Source organism: Clarias gariepinus, chromosome 16 (assembly GCF_024256425.1).
Source record: "Clarias gariepinus isolate MV-2021 ecotype Netherlands chromosome 16, CGAR_prim_01v2, whole genome shotgun sequence".
In the NCBI taxonomy this organism is placed as follows: Eukaryota; Metazoa; Chordata; class Actinopteri; order Siluriformes; family Clariidae; genus Clarias; species Clarias gariepinus.
In genome coordinates, this window is record NC_071115.1 from 16,000,026 (window position 1) to 16,017,104 (window position 17,079).

At 37.0% G+C, this 17,079-nt stretch overlaps 1 protein-coding gene across 4 annotated transcripts in view; it reads left to right on the forward strand.

Annotated features, from left to right (window-relative positions):
* Positions 1 to 292: 292 nt before the first annotated feature.
* tbc1d16 (TBC1 domain family, member 16) overlaps positions 293 to 17,079 on the forward strand; it is a 34,781-nt gene continuing 17,994 nt past the window's right edge. Inside the window, exons 1-4 of one of the 4 annotated variants that reach the window (XM_053514927.1) lie at positions 293 to 496; positions 878 to 969; positions 6,105 to 6,308; positions 8,014 to 8,422. In XM_053514927.1, the coding sequence (XP_053370902.1) occupies positions 6,134 to 6,308; positions 8,014 to 8,422 (584 nt within the window). In that variant the 5' untranslated portion in view covers positions 293 to 496; positions 878 to 969; positions 6,105 to 6,133. Of the gene's footprint in view, positions 497 to 877; positions 970 to 1,850; positions 2,034 to 6,104; positions 6,309 to 8,013; positions 8,423 to 17,079 lie in introns of those variants that run through there. The other 3 variants (XM_053514925.1, XM_053514926.1, XM_053514928.1) reach the window with 3 other exon arrangements.

Sequence of the window (17,079 nt, forward strand, 5' to 3'; positions counted from 1 at the left end):
AAAATCATCTGTTGTTAAAAACAAAACAATAAATAAATAAAAACCTCATATAAGAACCCTGCAGTTTTCAGAGGAAGCGGATTGTCTTTCCGGAAGCGGCGGAATTGTGAGGGACTGGCCTTCAGCGTAGTACGAGCTGGTTGCCAGGTTGCGTGTTATTCAGCCTTGCCTGACTGTGTTTACACATCCGAAAGATAAGAAACGCTGGATTTTTTTTCTTTTTTTGTTTCCCGCGATCAGTCAGGGGTGGTGCTTTTAGTGAACTGGGCGGGTTTTGAACGGTTTATGGATTTCCAAATGTAGGAAACACAATCTGGCAACCCTGAAGAAGTCTTGTGCATAAACACACACACGCACACACACGTACACACGCACGCACACACTCCGGAGGGTGCAGGAACATTTAGCGGAGTCCTGTGTGAATGTCATTTGACTGGCGAGGCCGAGGAGCGGGATGGACGAGCGGTAAATATCATCATTTCCTTGCGGACTGAAGGTGAGGCTTGGATACTCACTCATTCTACTTATACTCCATACGGTGGCAGCTTCTGATGATGATGATGATGATGATGATGTTGATGTGTCTGGTTTCATTAAGAGTATGATGATGCTGTAGCTTTTAAGACATGATGCTGAGCATCAGCGTGCAACGGAATACTTGCATGTTGGACCTAAAAATCCTGTCCAACATGTCTAACATGTCTGAGCATCATATACATCTGATCAGGCCTAACGACCTCCATCCTACATCTTCCCTTCACATGCAGATGGGATGCATGACTCCACCACACCATTTATTGCCATTCAAACTCTTGCAGTTTATATTTTTACAGTATATAATGACAATTGGGTAAGATTTTCTTTTTTTTTTTTGTAGGACTTTACACAGCTTTGTCGTGCAATTTCTATACACTTCATACTGCTCAGTAGGATTAGAGCCATGAAAGTGTCTACGAGTCTGATAAGAAGGTACTGTGTGCTGCTGTGAAATGTACCAGCGTCCCAGAGGTGATGACAGTAATGCATGACATGAGCAAGGCCATATGCTTCACTACTAAAGCCTGTTTTATACCCATTTGTCCAAGCGTAAGGTTTTTTTTTTTTTCTTTCCGGAGACGATAAAGCACTCTCCATGTGTGAAGGTGTCTTCAAAATGATGCTGATGTACAGCTTTATTATGCATCAACAAGTGATAAAAAAAGGACGGTTTCTGTTTATCGAAATTTTTTTTAATTGCTTAAAAAAAGGTGTTGGCCCAGATGTTTTAATGTTTTCAAAAGTCACAAGTCTCAATTATCATATAGTGCCCTCTTGGTTGTATTATTGATACCAAGATCAGATCATGCAACCCCTTTAATCTTGTGCATGATGTGATCTTCATATCAATAGTACAAGTGAGACAGTACTTGTGCATGTTTCCCGCTTTAGAATTAACCCGACGAGGGTATTCGAGGGAAGTACATGTTTATCTTACCGCTTAGTGACTTTTGTTCTTTGCACCAGTCTCATTAATAAAGTGCTTTTTTTTCAGCCAGCTGACTCAAAATTCTGTTTTCTCTGGGTCACTGAATGTCTGTTATTCACCACAATACTGCTGACTCCAGCACTTTCTGTCTCTTTTCTGGCTTGAAGTTGTCCTTTTCTCCTACTCTGTGTCTTGTGACCTGAGAAACAGATCACATATTAAAGCTGCAATGTTAGTGCTACTCCCCCCCCCCCCCCCCCCCCCCCCACATACACATACACAGATGGAGTAAATACAACCTGATAATGTTGTTCTCTGAGACCAAAGGTCAGCCTGTTGTCATGAGGAGCCAGTCACACATCTGGAAAAGCAGGCACGCTTTAGATCTCATTCATCTGTCACATGATGGTAGGACTGTGCCAATAAATTTCAGTTGTATGATGTCAGTGTTCATCACGCTCAAAACTGTTGGACGGTTCTGTTGTTATTCACTTTTGTTGTGTCCCAGTCAGCTGTAGGCTGCCGAGATAGACTGTGGTTCTGAATAGCATTTACATACTACTAAAAGGTAACTGTTCTGTGTCTTTTTATACACCTTATATTGGTTAAAAATGTACATCACATGCATACTTTATAGAAAGCAATGTCATCCTTTTGTTCCGTAAACAGCAATTTAATGATTTGAATAAAGGAAGACTTTATGCAATGGAACTCTGACTGCTCTATGAGAGGAATTGGATTAGATGGTTGGTGTCAGGTCCGGGCAATATGACAACATTAATATTAATATTGTGATCAATAATGTCACGATACACTTTAAGTACAAACTGATTAAAAGCTGTTGATTATATGTGTCGACTTCATTTGGTTGTTGCATACGGTATTGATTTATTTTTCATTTCAGTGAAAATATTTTTTTAGCATATTGATCCATAAATGACCGTTTTTAATTATCATTTTAAAATCATTTTTTAAATGCAATACTACTGTTTTGCTGACAGTTTGTGAGCAAATCTAAAGCATTTATCATAATATATCATGTTATAGGAATAGCTTTGAGAATCATAATATTCCTTTTCCATTCTTAATTGGCAAGCTATTAAAACTTACCATCAGTCAGGGTCATAGCTTCATGCTTTCAACTTTTCTTTTTTTCCAATGCACAATTAAATGCATTTATTTCCCTTCTTCTTAGTTAGATGGAAACATTGTTTTCAAAATGATCTTTTAAAGAAGTTGGGGAAATTAGGTATGTGTAAGAGTATGCACAAAGTCGTAAAACTTTTTTCCTTTACTTTTACCTTCAGCTTATGTGTGCTTTGAATGGTTGATTAATTCAGCAATTAATCATGGCAGGTAAATACACTCTTTGGAAAAGGCATCCTTATAAGCACTTAGGATAAGTAGCCTTTCCAGTCTTTCCAAACTGGTTCCACCCTTCTGGAACCGTTTCTGATGGAGGTAGATAATTTCTTACAAGCGCTTTACAGAAAGACAAACTCAAAGCACCCAAAACAAAAAATATCACTTTTTCTTTATTAATTGACATAATATTATCAATAACCAGGGTGATGGGTTTTAGCCCCCCATACACCGCCCCCCCATCTCCCATCCCCATTTTATTTATTTATTTATTTATTCATTTATTTTAATTTAACCCTTTGCTTTAATGAACCGAGGTGTGATTTATGCCTAAAACTCTAATGAGGAATGAGAAAACTAATTTAGTATGAATACAAAGAGCACTTCCCATACATGAGCTTATCTTAGTTTCTCACAGGAAACATGGGGCCTAATGGAGTTAATCGCAAAAGATAAACAAAGCTAAAAAAAAAGACGACAGAGTTCGGAAAACATTGTTTGATTAGTTTAATTCATGCCCAAATTAGGTCAAACCTAGAACTGAGACAGTTACTAAATATTTCTGATAAAGAGAAGTTCATCACATGTGTGGCAAATGTGGGTCTGCTGGAAGAAAAAAGGAAGAAGAATATGTTTTCGAACCACATGTAACTTTTGGTTAGGAGGGGTGGCCGCAGGTTGAGATTTGTAGACTGCAATTTGATTTCGACGGCTATTGAAATGTCACGTGGTGCTGTGTGTGTGTGTGTGTGTGTGTGTGTGTGCACACTCTCACTCCTTGGAGTATTTGTTCAGGGAGGGACTCCATATGAGTTACAGATAACCTGCTGTTAGTCCAGGATGTAGTCTTGGCTCTGAGTTTGCACTTTACTTTCCTGCACTCTACTACTCTCTTACTACTGCAGAGACACTGCAATGTACTGACTCTGAGGTGACATGACATTATTTTTTAACAGGGTGTAACTACCTACAAATGAATATACAGTATTAAGCCATGATGAGGCAAAAAAAGTGGCCATGACTAAATTTGTTGTATTTAATATCCAGCCTTCAGCAGGAGTCCGAGAAAAAGTAAATAATTTGCTTAAGCTGAAGTTAGGTACTGGTATAACCTGCGTCAGGATGCCAGTAACGTCGGTATATCAGTTAATTCCATGGTCAATCATCAATCAATCTCCAGACTCAGGTTCTTTATTTACACTGATTTCAGTTATGACCTAGTTTGACCTGTGCCTCACGTTTTTTTGAAAACACAGTACATATACAATACAAAAAGTACTTCTTGGCCATAAAATAAATGTCCCCCTCGGTAGTAATACATGTACTGTTAAGGGACAAAAGAAAAACAGTATAATTTTTTTTTATATTGTGCTAGCATGTAATCTATCATAAAAATCGGTGAGATAAGCATCTTTTATGTGTTTCTAAAAATATCTAGGTTTTCAGGGAGCACATTGTAAAGGGGCTACAAATTGTCACTCCTAGTTAATCCGGATTTGATATTTAACCCCATATACAATGCAAGCATAAGTTAGTTTTATTTTAAAATGAATTTATCTTAAAATAAATGCAAATCTTTTTTTTTTGTTCATAATTTCATAATCAATACTGACAAAGAAGATGATTGGAGTATTTTGTAAATTTAGAAACATCCCATTTACATACGTATTCAGAACCTTTATTATGATACTTGTAATTAACATCTGGTGTATCCTACTGTCTCCCTATGAGTCATCCTGGAGATTATTCTATAACTTAACTATAGTCCACCTTTCCCTAATTGCATTCACATAATTAAGGAATGCATATAAGTCTCATAGTAGATGCGGTGCGTCAGAGTGAAAAGAAAGCCATGAGGATAGAGAAGTATCTATAGACCTGCCAGACAGGATTGTGTCAAGACACAGATCTGGGGAAGGATACAGCATTGAAAGTGTTTAAGAGCACGGTAGCCTCCGTCATTCTCAAACGAAATAGATTTTGATTAATTTCAGTCTTCACAGATCTGGCCACACAGCTAAACTGAGTAATTGGGAATGGAGTTTCTTGATCAGACAGGTAACAAAGAACCCAGAGGTCACTATAAATGAAATCCAGCATTCTCTAGTGGAGATGGGAGAAATTTACAGAAGGACAACCATTACTGCATCACTTCTCCCAAATCAGGCCTCTGAAGGACTCTCGTACCATAAGGGTGAAGTATTTTGAATCAAGAAATTAGGCACTGCACATCACGTTATTAATACTATCCTTATATTCAAACATGGTGGTGGCAGCATCATGCTGTAGAAATGTTTCTCTGGGACTGAACGTCTAGTCAGTATAGAAGAAAAAATAGATGCAGCAAATATAGAGCAATCCTGAGTAAAAACCTTCTCCAGAGGGCTCAAGATCTCAGTCTGGGATGACGATTTACATTTCGACATAAATGGTGACCCATCACCGAGAGAAAACGCAAGAGTGGCTTCAGAACAATTCAGAAAATCCTAGAGTAACCCAGCAAAAGTCTGGACCTAAATTCAATAAAGCGTCTGTGGAAAGACCTGAAAAGTGCTGTGAAAGATAGAAAAAGAAAGGTGTGCCAAACTTGTAGCATCATTCACAAGCAGACCTGAGGCTGTCATTGTTGCCAAAGGTGCTTTAACCAAGTATTAAGTGATGGGATTTTATACTTGTGTAAAGGGGATATTTCACGCTTTTTCTTTTTTAGTAAGTAAAAAAAATATTCAACACCATTTTATTTACTTTTTAGTAAGATCAGTATGAAACGTGGAAAACCTGATTTTTTTTTTTCCTGTATAATACTTAAATTCTGTTTTAAGCTTGGTTTACTAGTTCACTTAAATTTTAAGTTTTAAAATACTTAAGGTCATAGAGTGGGGATTAAAAGTTTCAGCCCACCAAACAAATCCACACAATTCCTTAAATTGTTCCTAGGTCACCTTTTTAAATGTTAGCAATGTGTGATATTTAGCATGTTACCAGGTCTTGTCTTATGACCTCATACCTCTTTTAAAATTTTGATGAAAAACAGATTGAAAGGATTTTGTCAAGGATGTAATTTCCAATTAAATTCCTTGCAATAAATTAGAAACTGATGTAAAATGAAAGCATTTTGACTAGTGATCAAGTGAGTTTTGGCCCCTTGTTTATGATAACAAAGCAACAGGGATAATGTTTTAGATACCATTTGGCTCAGGCATCTTCGATCTGATTGCAAATCTGATGGAAGATTTCGTTCAGTTTCTATAAAAGCGTATGTTTTTAAATGTTTTAGAGGATGGGAGCAGTAGCCAGGCACTGGAGATGTCATTCGGTCGGCTCCTGCGGCGTGCTTCATCCAAAGCCTCAGACCTCTTGACCTTCAATGCGGGCTCGGCGGGGTCACGGTCCGTGCAGGACGGGGAGATCATTTTCTCCAAGAACAATGTGTGTGTGCACCCGGCTGAGCCCGTGCCCGGCCTGCCCGAGCATCACCCAGGTAATGCAATCAACTATGCATGCAGCAAATATAAAGGAAAAAATTGCTTAGTTCTTTAAAGCATGGCACATCATTGCTATGCAGTATATTCTGCTTTCTCCTTTTTTTAATATGGATTGGTGACAGTATGACTTTTTTCCCTTATGCGTAATGAAAGGTTCTAGTCTATTGCTAGTTTAGCTTTAGAGACTTGCATGAGTATTTAACCCTCTTTACTTTTCCACATGAACTTCATTATAACTAGGGTATGTAAACAGGGTGTAATGAATGCAGTTGCACATGCGGATCAATGCATGGTGAATCTTTTGCTACCTTATAATACATATTTTATTAAAATATTGTCATGTGGAAGCATAAAGTCAAAGTGCAACTTTTTAATTTCTTCAAACACTTTTTTTATTTCGTATGTGTGAATAAGATTTGAATGCTGAAAATTCAAAAATATATTTACTAGTTGCTCCAGTCAGCATCATATACAGTAGCTCCCAAAAGTTTTCACTCCTTAGTATTTATTTTTCTTGTTGCTGTATTACAACATAAAATTAAGATGTAGTAGAGAAGTTTTTTTTCCTGCTCCTTTTTATAGAAATAATATCAATTAAAAAAAGAAAAAAATCCTTATTATTATTATTATTATTATTATTATTATTATTATTATTAATAATAAAAATAATAATAATAATAATAATAAATCCCTGTTTTAATATACAGTGGAACCGATTACGAGCATAATTCGTTCCAGACGCAGGCTCGTATTTCAAAACACTCATAAGCCAAAGCTAATTTTTCCATAAAAAAATGAAAACACAAATTATTTTTTCCACAGCCCCAAAAAAAACAACATAAAAATAAATAATACAAAATATAAAGTAAAAATAAACAAATTAACCTGCACTTCACCTTTAAAAAAAAATAAAAAATAAATCTCGACAGATAAATGTTTTCGTTTATGCGCGCAGGCGCTCTGTTTGTGTATGTGTGTGCAGCTAAAGTAAGAGGAGAGGAGGAATCAGACCTTTCCCTTTTTCCGTCTTACACGATAACCCATCCTAGTCTTTTATTTGAGTTTTTTACACAAACACACACACACACACACACACACACACACATTAACAGAAAGATTAACAAAGAACATTGAGAACATTAACAAAGGACACTCGATTTAGCGACACACTAATGGAATCACTGCTGTAAAGTAAAAATGAAATAAATGAACCTGCACTTTACCTTTGAAAAAAATCGCGACAGAGCAGTGTTTCTGTGTAGAGCAGAGAGAAAGAGTGTGTGTGGGTGTGTGTGGGGGTGTGTGTAAAGGGGCACAGTGTCCAATTACAAAGTGCAGGCACACACGTGGTCACAGTGTTAAAGTAAACAGTACCCGCATGCATTTATGTTGAGTATACCATTGAGAGATGCGCACTAAGACCAAGCAGGAGAGACGATTACCCACAATTCTACAGCGCAAGAGAGTTTTATTCATTTTCCAAGTCAAAATTTATAAAAAATCTTTGCTTGTTTTGCAGAACGCTCGCAAACCGCATTTTTGCAATCCGAGGTTCCACTATAGCTCCACTTTAATGTTGCAACAAATCAGAAAAAATAGTAATCAAAAGGCTCCCTTCTGGTGATAGTGTTTTGCTTACAGTGTTAAAGCTGAAAAATACTTAAATAATGCAAAATAAATGAAAGTCTCAAATTTGTCCAGGTTACCTGTGTGTCCACCTGGAGAAAGACGAGGCTCTGGGATCCACGCTCATCCTCACCTGGGTGCCCAATTCACGGATTCAGCGGCAGGACGAAGAGGCCTTGCGTTACATCACCCCCGAGAGCTCACCCGTGCGCCGCAACCCGCGCCGCCGACGTGCCCGTCTGGCTCAGCCACGCCCTCCACCAGCACACGAAGAAGACGAGGATGAGGAGGAGGCCCCAGAATCCGGTCTGCAGCAGCAGGAAGAGGGTGACGAAGGCTCATGCGAGCTGTCTGCCGACGAGGTGAGCCGCGACAGCACCCTGGGCTCCGACTCGGATACGTTCTCCTCGCCATTCTGCCTGTCGCCTGTTAGTGAGGCGCTGGCCGAGAGCACAAGCTCTGTCTTCCTGGACAGCGAGAGCAGGTAAGAGGACAAAGTTTAGCACGAAAAGTCATGCAGCTGATTGTATTATGGATTTCTGTTAGTGTGCAAAAAATAGCACCCCATCTTGTTGACTGCAAGGTTATTTTGCAAAAGTTTTGGCACCCTGCTGGCAATGTTCCTGTGGTGTTTTTATGGTCTAATTGGGTTGTAGTTTTAAAGGTAGGTTTTTTTTTTTCCTTTTGCATTGATTACCATTATTGTTTTTTTTAAACATACAAATGATTAAGAAATTACACACAATATTGGATAGGCAAGAAATGACTATTAGCTTTTTGTTTTGGCTGAGATTAGGCACCTCCTTGGGAGAAAAGCTTCCATGTGCTGTGCCGTCACACCAGGTGTTCACTTTCCGGCTCTCTGTCTGTCTGAATGCCACACAGTCAGAAACACAGCTTCCTTTTGGTTGACAAGGAAGCAGTAGAGCCTTTGGTTAAGTAAAAGACTAAGAGAAATGATTCAGAGCAAATAGGAAAAGAACTCATGTAAATAACAATATCCCTAACTTATTGTGAGTAGTGTATGTACAGTATATACAGTATACATACACTACTCACAATATATGTATGTATGTATGTGTATATATATATATATATATATATATATATATATATATATATATATATATAGAAAGTGAGAGAGAAAGCTTGTTCACTGCCTGGCCAAAAAAGTCACACACACTAAGATTTCATTCATTCACCCTTAGCTTTGATTTCAGCACACAATGTAATGACCAGTTTATGTCTGAAAATTATTCCTCATGCGCTGAGAATCATTCTTTTACAATCCGAGTCCAGGAATATGCCTGTGCCATCAGGGAAGAAAAACTAGATAGATGTGATAACCTGGTCATTCAGTACATTATCTCATTTTATTGCTACACAGCGTTGCTGAGTCTAGACCTGGCCAACTAAAGCAACTCATACCACTGCTTCCAGAGACTTGTACAGTGGACGTCTATGCATATTAAACATAGCATATTAAAAATGACTATTAAACATAGCCATGGTTTGCACGCAACTTCACCAAGTGAAGACAGTGATCTCAATTAATGATTTCTTTCCGAACCACTTTTCCAAATTTTGATAAATTGCTGAAGGGTTCTTAACCCAGTTCCAGGAATTTAAAATCTCCTTAGTTGTTTTCTTTGCTTGATGCAGCCCAATAATTCGACTTTTCTAAAACTTTTAGAGTTTAGCCTTAGCCTTTGGCTGGTGACAATGCAAACATGTTAATTATTGTACATGCACACACTTCCTTTGTCCTCACTCAGAAGTGGCAATTAAAGTAAGAGTCATGAAGTGAAAAAAACTGTTAACAAAAGTTAAATAATAATTTTAAAAAATCATCCTGTCATAAATTCATAATTTTTAGAGTTGTTTTTAGAATTGGATCTAATGAGGATGTAGAAAAAAAAAAACGCAATATACAATACGCCTATGTTTTTCATTTGTGATGTCATTACTAACAGGTCATGTTTAAGGCCCTGATAAGAGCAGGGAACGTGAACTACTGTGGACAGTGCGAGACTTACAAATGTCCCATAATTCTACTTGAAACCTTTACAATAGTGTTTTTCTTCCCTGTGCATTGCAATTTCTTTCCAGGAGAAATAACATAAAGCCGTAAAAAACATTTCTGCTTTTTCCAGCTGTGCGCTGGAGCAGGTCAGGTCAACAGTGCACACAGTAACAGAAGCCGCACAGCGCTTATCCATAATTCATGGCATCTTAGGAGGGTTCAAGTTACTCAGCAGGTTGCTCGTATATTCCATCCCAGTCATGCTCTCACACTCGCACAATGTACATGGTGTGCTGACCTCCTGTCCCAGTTTGTGTTAATGATAAGTGTGTAGTGTGGATTTACTATAAATTCCCCCAGGACTGTGTGTTACGATATATGATATATGATAGGTTTTAGGTTTTTGTTGTCTATAAAGTGAAAGCGTTTGTAGTGATTGATGCATATTACATAACAATTAATTAGTACTTGTTTTGTGCTAGTGTGGACTGTATTAGACTGAAACTGGTTCCTGAAGCAGTCGAGTCCCCCCCTGGTGGTTATTAACAAAAGTATCAGATTAGAATTCAACTAACATTAAATAATAAGTTCAAGTTTTTATTATTATTTATATTAATTTTATATATAAAATATAAATGTATATATATAAATGAAATTTGCACCCAATTTTCATTTAAAACATTTAAATCTAAGACCAAACTACTTTAGTGGGACTGAGACACACTTTAAAATAAAAAAAATGAAAAGAAAAATATGACAATTTGGAGGGCTTCTTTTGCAATACGTGAAAGCATCAAAGCAATTTCACACTAAGATGTATTTATCTTTCATATAAAGGTTGGAATCGTTGCTTTTTCTTATTCGATGCACAGTCACATATTTAGAAGCAGGCAAACGTTGATGTTACTTGAAGACTAACAGGAATAAATAAAAGCGAATGAGGTAAAAACAAAAGGGACTGCAATACTAAGAAAAATATAGAATTCCATATAAGGATAAATGCCATGTATCCAGGCTTGTGCAACCTCAATATTAATGCATAATATTCATTTGGAGTACATGTAGCCGAAGCTAAGAAGAAAAAAAAAAACTCTTGTTCAATTAAATGGAAAATTCGGTACTTGGTTTGGGTACTGGGTTGGGGGGTGGGGGGTGCTTGTAATAGTGCTGCTGTGTTATGAGCCCAATATGCTGTCCCTTCATGTTTTAAGCATTGGTCTGTCTCTATTTATACTATTCGATTTATGTCTCTGATAATACGTCCTGGTGTTTTAGAAATGTAGTTTTTTTAACAAAGTTTTCTTAACTTTGCTAAGATATAAATGTTGTGACAATTCCTGGTTGAGTTATGTTGTATAGCACGGTGGTGTAGTGGTTAGCACTGTCGCCATGCACCTCCAGGGTCCGGGTTCGATTGCCATCTCTGTGTGCATGGAGTTTGCATGTTCTCCCCGTGCTTGGTGGGTTTCCTCCGGGTACTCTGGTTTCCTCTCACAGTCCAAAGACATGCAGATTACGCTGACTGGCGTTCATAAATTGCCCGGTCAAGGGTGTACCCCGCCTCGTGCTAAAGGCCCCTCTGGGATAGGCTCCAGGCTCCCCGTGACCCTGAATACAGGATAAAGCGGTATAGAAGATGAGTGAGTGAGTGAGTTACCCGATTCTCTATGAGTTTAGGTTTAATGTTAGCCCTTAGTACATTGCTTATCTTTAAAAAAAAAAAAAAAAAAAAAAAGTGCACTACTTGGAAGTAGATGTAATAATCAGGACATTCATTACATTCTGGTCATCAGTTTTCTGATAATGATTTATTTATACAATGCAAGTTCAAGTTTTTCACTACCATGTTCAAGTAATCTCTTATAAAAGTCACATTTGTACCACAAAGGTAATGCTGGCCAATTCCTCACTCAATTCCAATACTTTTAGCAATCTGCCCTAAAAAAAAACCCTTTAATGTACAATATTTAACTAAATAAGGTCCAAAATATGACCGTAGTTGTGCTACAGCACAGACTAGTGGTAGTAAGAGGTGCCTGTTGTGTGCTGGAAAGAGCTGTAGTCTTGTCCAGGCCCTTAATCCAGACCTGTAATGAGTAATAAGAGTAGGATTAATGAGTAATGAGAACAGAGCTAAGCTGAACAGGACAAGGTTTAGACTCTTGGCTCTTAGATGAACCTATAACTTGGTGCTGATGAATGATTTCAATCAGTCATGCTTATTTTATTTTTTTCCCTATATGTCTATATATGGCTTTAAATGTATTCCTATTGCTCTTTGTCATCCTGATGGCAGCTGTGGGGTCCGACTGGTCAATTTTCTTTTTTCTTAAAGTCTCAAGTTGACCTTTGGGTTTTAAAATCATTCCGAGGTTAGTTGGAGCACTTTCCGATTTGCCTCCTTGAAAAGCATTCAAAGATAACCATCATGCCTGCTGGCAAGTTAAAACTCATCATGGCTGTCACAGGAAACTTTTGAACTGCATAATGTCAGGACCGAGATTTCCTGAGGTCACTCCTGCCGCCACATAAAAGTGTCGAGTGGCTTTGAACACAAGCTCTTTTGCTGTAGGCAGACCATGCGGCTATGAGCACGGGATTTCCCGTTAAAACCCCTTTTAATCAAGAAGTGCTCTTTTGTTAGTGAGTGGAAAATCCATTAGCTTAGTGAGACGCTTGATTCGGAGTCAGATTTTCCAGGGCTCTGCAGATTGCCTTTATGAGAAATTAAAGGAAGGTGTTGAAATTGACTTGGCTGCACTCTGAAGTTAACTTAAGTAATCTGTTAATTATACATAATGTGGGCCAATTCTGCGTTTGTATCAAAGGGATTGGAAGATATGTTCCGTGCTAAATCCTTATTTACATTATAATTCTCCGGCATCTAAAACAGTCATTTATTTAGTATTCTCTTCAATCCATTAATCTTCTTATACTTATTTTTTTTATAAATCTCGTAAAGTTTGTTGCCTGACATGTTTTGCATAATTGCATTGGTCCTCATGTCACAAAGCAAAGCAGATCATCTTTACTGGATATAAGAGTTATAGTTAAATTATTATTAAAAGTATGTATTTTTTTTTTTTTTTTTTTGGTTTTGAGTTTTTTCTTAGTTTTTTTTTTTTTAAATTACTTTAACAATTTAAAGTATTAAAAAGAATTAAATTGAATTTATCCGATTATAAGTGACATCATTTTAATGATCTATTGTATCTAAAACCATTTTTAATACAAAGTTTGAACACCAACGCCTTACAATAGGCTCATATACTATATACACAACTGAGAGAAAAGAGTTTCACCCTTTGGGTGTTTCATGGTTTTTGATTTTTTTTTTTTAAAGGGTTCTACTTAAAAGCTTTCTTTGAGGAAAAAATGAAGAGCCCTAAAGGGCTTTCCTTAAAATGTTTTATTTTTAATAAACTAAAGCTACAGTGTCAGATTCTTTACCATCACACGAACAAACAAACTTTTTTATTTATTGTTTTTACTGAATACCATTTAGATTTAGACATTTTTGTGTGTTGGAAGAGAAAAACACTGTAATAATACTGTTACATGGAAGGATGTCTTTAATGGAATTGTGGCAACAACTGCATAATAAGTAATAAGAGATTGAAAGGTTTTTTTTATGATGGTGTAAAAATGTATGAATTATCAAAACAATCAGTGTAGTACAACTTGCAGTAGTAGAAATCACCTAAACCTTTATATGAATTGAATTTTTTTTGTTGATCTCTTGTAATTTTTATCCAGTTTGTCCGCTCGCTTAAAAAAACAAAAAAACCTAGCCTGTAAATAATGTCTTCTCAGATCTAATGTGAATTTTATTGCACAGATTTGCATGATTAAGATGTTCAGAGGGTTTTATGAAATCGAGCCAACATTTAAATGAGTTTCTGGCTGCAAAAAGAACCCTGACTGCATTAGTAAACTTTTTAAAATTACACAAATCTAAATTAGGTAAGCAGTATGTAAGCTATATACTTAATTACTTAATTGACAATGCTTCATAAAAATTAAAAAAAGATAAAAGAAAACAATCGATTTGTCCATCATCGATTTACTCCCAGGATCATGTGCTGTAATGTTCCAGAGTGACCACATGAGGGAGCCACATGGGTGAGGATCTCATTCCTGAGGGTTCAGGAAAGTCCTCATTCAGCCCGGCTCCTTCCACAGAGACAAGCTTCTCTTCATTACAGAGCTGCTGAATGCATTAGAGACATTACCACGTGCTCAGCTTCACCATTTTTGCGCTGCATCCTCACCTTCTTTTTTTTATTTTACTCTCCCTCGGATCCTCGATCTCTGACTGATGCTAAAACAGGGCTGCGTTCCAGTCCTGGTGTGAACACACCCATGTTGACTTCTCCTTCCCACTTCCATTTCTGGAAATCCCCATTTTTATCATAAGCGCTGTTTAAGTACTTTATTAAATTAAGTGCAATTTTTTTTTCTTCCCAAAAAAACAGTTTGGAGGCTTAAGAAAATCATCATAGCCTGACTGTAGAGTTTAGGAGCAGAATTTGAGTGGAATAAATGTTTACGAACCTTGAAAATTAACAATATTTTAGTAATTTTGATAGACTACATTTGTTAAATTAAACATCAAATTTTATGTTGCTTGATACTTTTTCCCTTGGCTTTATTATTCCAGCTAATTCACATATATTAAATGTTATCAAGTTGTGAATTAAGAAGGACATTTTTAATTGTATTTTTTAGAAGTAATGATATGCATATTTAAAGAAAAACAACTTTAAATCAGGGAAGGCTGTTAATTAGATCATTAGATTATTCAAGTATGCTGAGAGAAAACACTATAGTGTGCAGAGCAGGTGGTTCTTTAAGCCCAGGGCTGAGAACCACTGTGCATTCTGATATACATTTTTGTTCACTGGATGCCTTTTCTTTCTTGCACCAGTCTGAGAGTTTAAAAATCCCTGGAGATCAGCAGAAATGCTTAAAACAGCCTGGCACCAACAACCATGCCACGATTTAATCACATTTCCCCCCCATTCTGATGGTTAACGTGAACATTACCCGAAACTGATTGCCCGTTTCTGCATGATTTCATGCATTGCATTGCTGCCACATGGTTGGCTGATTACATAATTGTCATGAATGCATTGTGTACAGTCCTCTAGCCTTTTGTGAGCGTAACATATGTAAACTAAGTAAGTCTAATTTAGTGCTGAAGTGCGACAATTTTTCCCCCATAAAGCCAAGGAAGATGGCAGATTTTTACGAAAATAAATAATAAATCTGAAACATTACAGTATGTTTAGCAGAACTTGTTTTCTAAAACAATTACAATGGTTTGTTGTAGCCTTGTGATTTTTTTAAATCTTCTCTGTTTTACAAGAAGTTCGTTCTGTCTTTTGTGCAGTATAAAATCCTCCGCTTGATAATATTCCAATGTGTTCACATTTTACGTTTTTTTAAAATATGATTACAATTCAAATGCAGCTTGAAAAGGAAGGAGTTCAGCTGTGCTGTGCAATATTGCAAAGAAAAGCACTTCATCTACAAGGACAAGGTTATTGCATTTGTAAAGTCCGCTCCCTGTTGTGTGCTTGTCCCCTCGTGCTGCAAGTGGCCACTTGTGATGCAGTCGGTGCACCCTTTTGAGTCTGAAGTGTCCGGAGGTACAGACAGGTTAAGAGCAGGTATTTGATCACGAGGCAAGGTTTGTCTGGCATGAGAGAAGCACCAGCAGTTTCTGGGTTTGTCTGAGAGCCCAGGGTTTGAATGCTGAACAGGTCTTTCAAGGCTTTGAATATTTATTTATATTTCATCATTGTGTTAAAGTATCCCCACATCGTTTCTTTCTCATGCTCCTCTCCAACAACCACTTTGCTCTTTCAGGTTTCTTCTTGTTTCTCCTCTAATCTTCGTGTTCTATATACCTTATTTTTTTGTTAACCTTTTATATTCTGAAAAATTCTCATAATCAAGGTTTTTAAAAATTTCCATTGTCCTTTTCTCTTGTCTCTTTCCTCTCTTCCCCTTTCTCTCTCTGTGTTCTCACTTTCCTCTTCATTCTCCCCTCTCTCTTTCTCGTTCTTTCCTTATTTTCATTCTCTCTCTTTTTTTTTCTTTATCTCTCTCTTTTTTTCTCTCTGTCTCTCTCTCTTTTTCTGTCTTTATATCTCCTTCTAATTTTTCCTTTCTCTCTCTTCTCTCATCTCGGTCTTGTCTCCCTTTTTCTCTTTTCAGTTCCCTCTTCTTTCCGTCTCGCTGTCTCCCTCCTTTCACTTCCCACTTCTCTTTTTTTTACTTTATCTTTTCTTTCTTATTTAACTCTTACTTCTTTGTTTAATGTTCTCTCCTCTCATCTCTTCTTTCTGTCTTTTTTTCTCTTTTTTACCTTTTTCATTATTCATCTTTCTCTCATCAATTTCTCTCTATTTCTCTTCCCTTTTCTATCTTTTTCTATCCTCAATTTTTTCTTTTCTCTCTGTCTTCTCTCTTCCTTTCTTGGGTACTTTTTTTTAAACATTTTAACATTTTTTTCTCTCTCCCTCCTTCACTTCTTATTTCTTGTCTTAATTTTTATTCTCTCTTTTCTTTTGAACTTTTTCTTCACTCTTCTTTCTTTCTTCTGTTTTCTCTTCTCCCTTTCTTAAATCTCTCTTACATCATTAATCTTTGCTCTTCAACGCCCCCCCCCCTTTTTTTTCTAATTGTACAGTTTGATCCTCTGTCTCATTGTTCTTTGATTTGACTCGGTGTTCCTGATTCTGTATCACTGGATCCTGTATCAGCTCTGAGGATTAAATATGAGGAAAGTCCCATTGCATTTAAGTCTCCGTTCCCCGAAACTGGAGGCATGTCACTTGGAATCATTTACTGTGTCTGAGTGCATCCAGAAGGGTGTGTGTGCGTGTGTGTGTGTGTGTTCTGTATGTGTGGTGAAAGATCACAGAGCTTAAACAAGTCTGCTCTCATAGGTGTCCCCAATTAAGAGCATGTTTTTCTGTGTGTGTTGTTTATTTTATTGTGTTAACTAGCTCGTACTAATAATATATTAATCTCTGGTGACTGTTCATCTTGAGATTTGAGACTGTATACCATTTAAGAGACAGTCCCAGAGATATTTCATGGGATTTCAT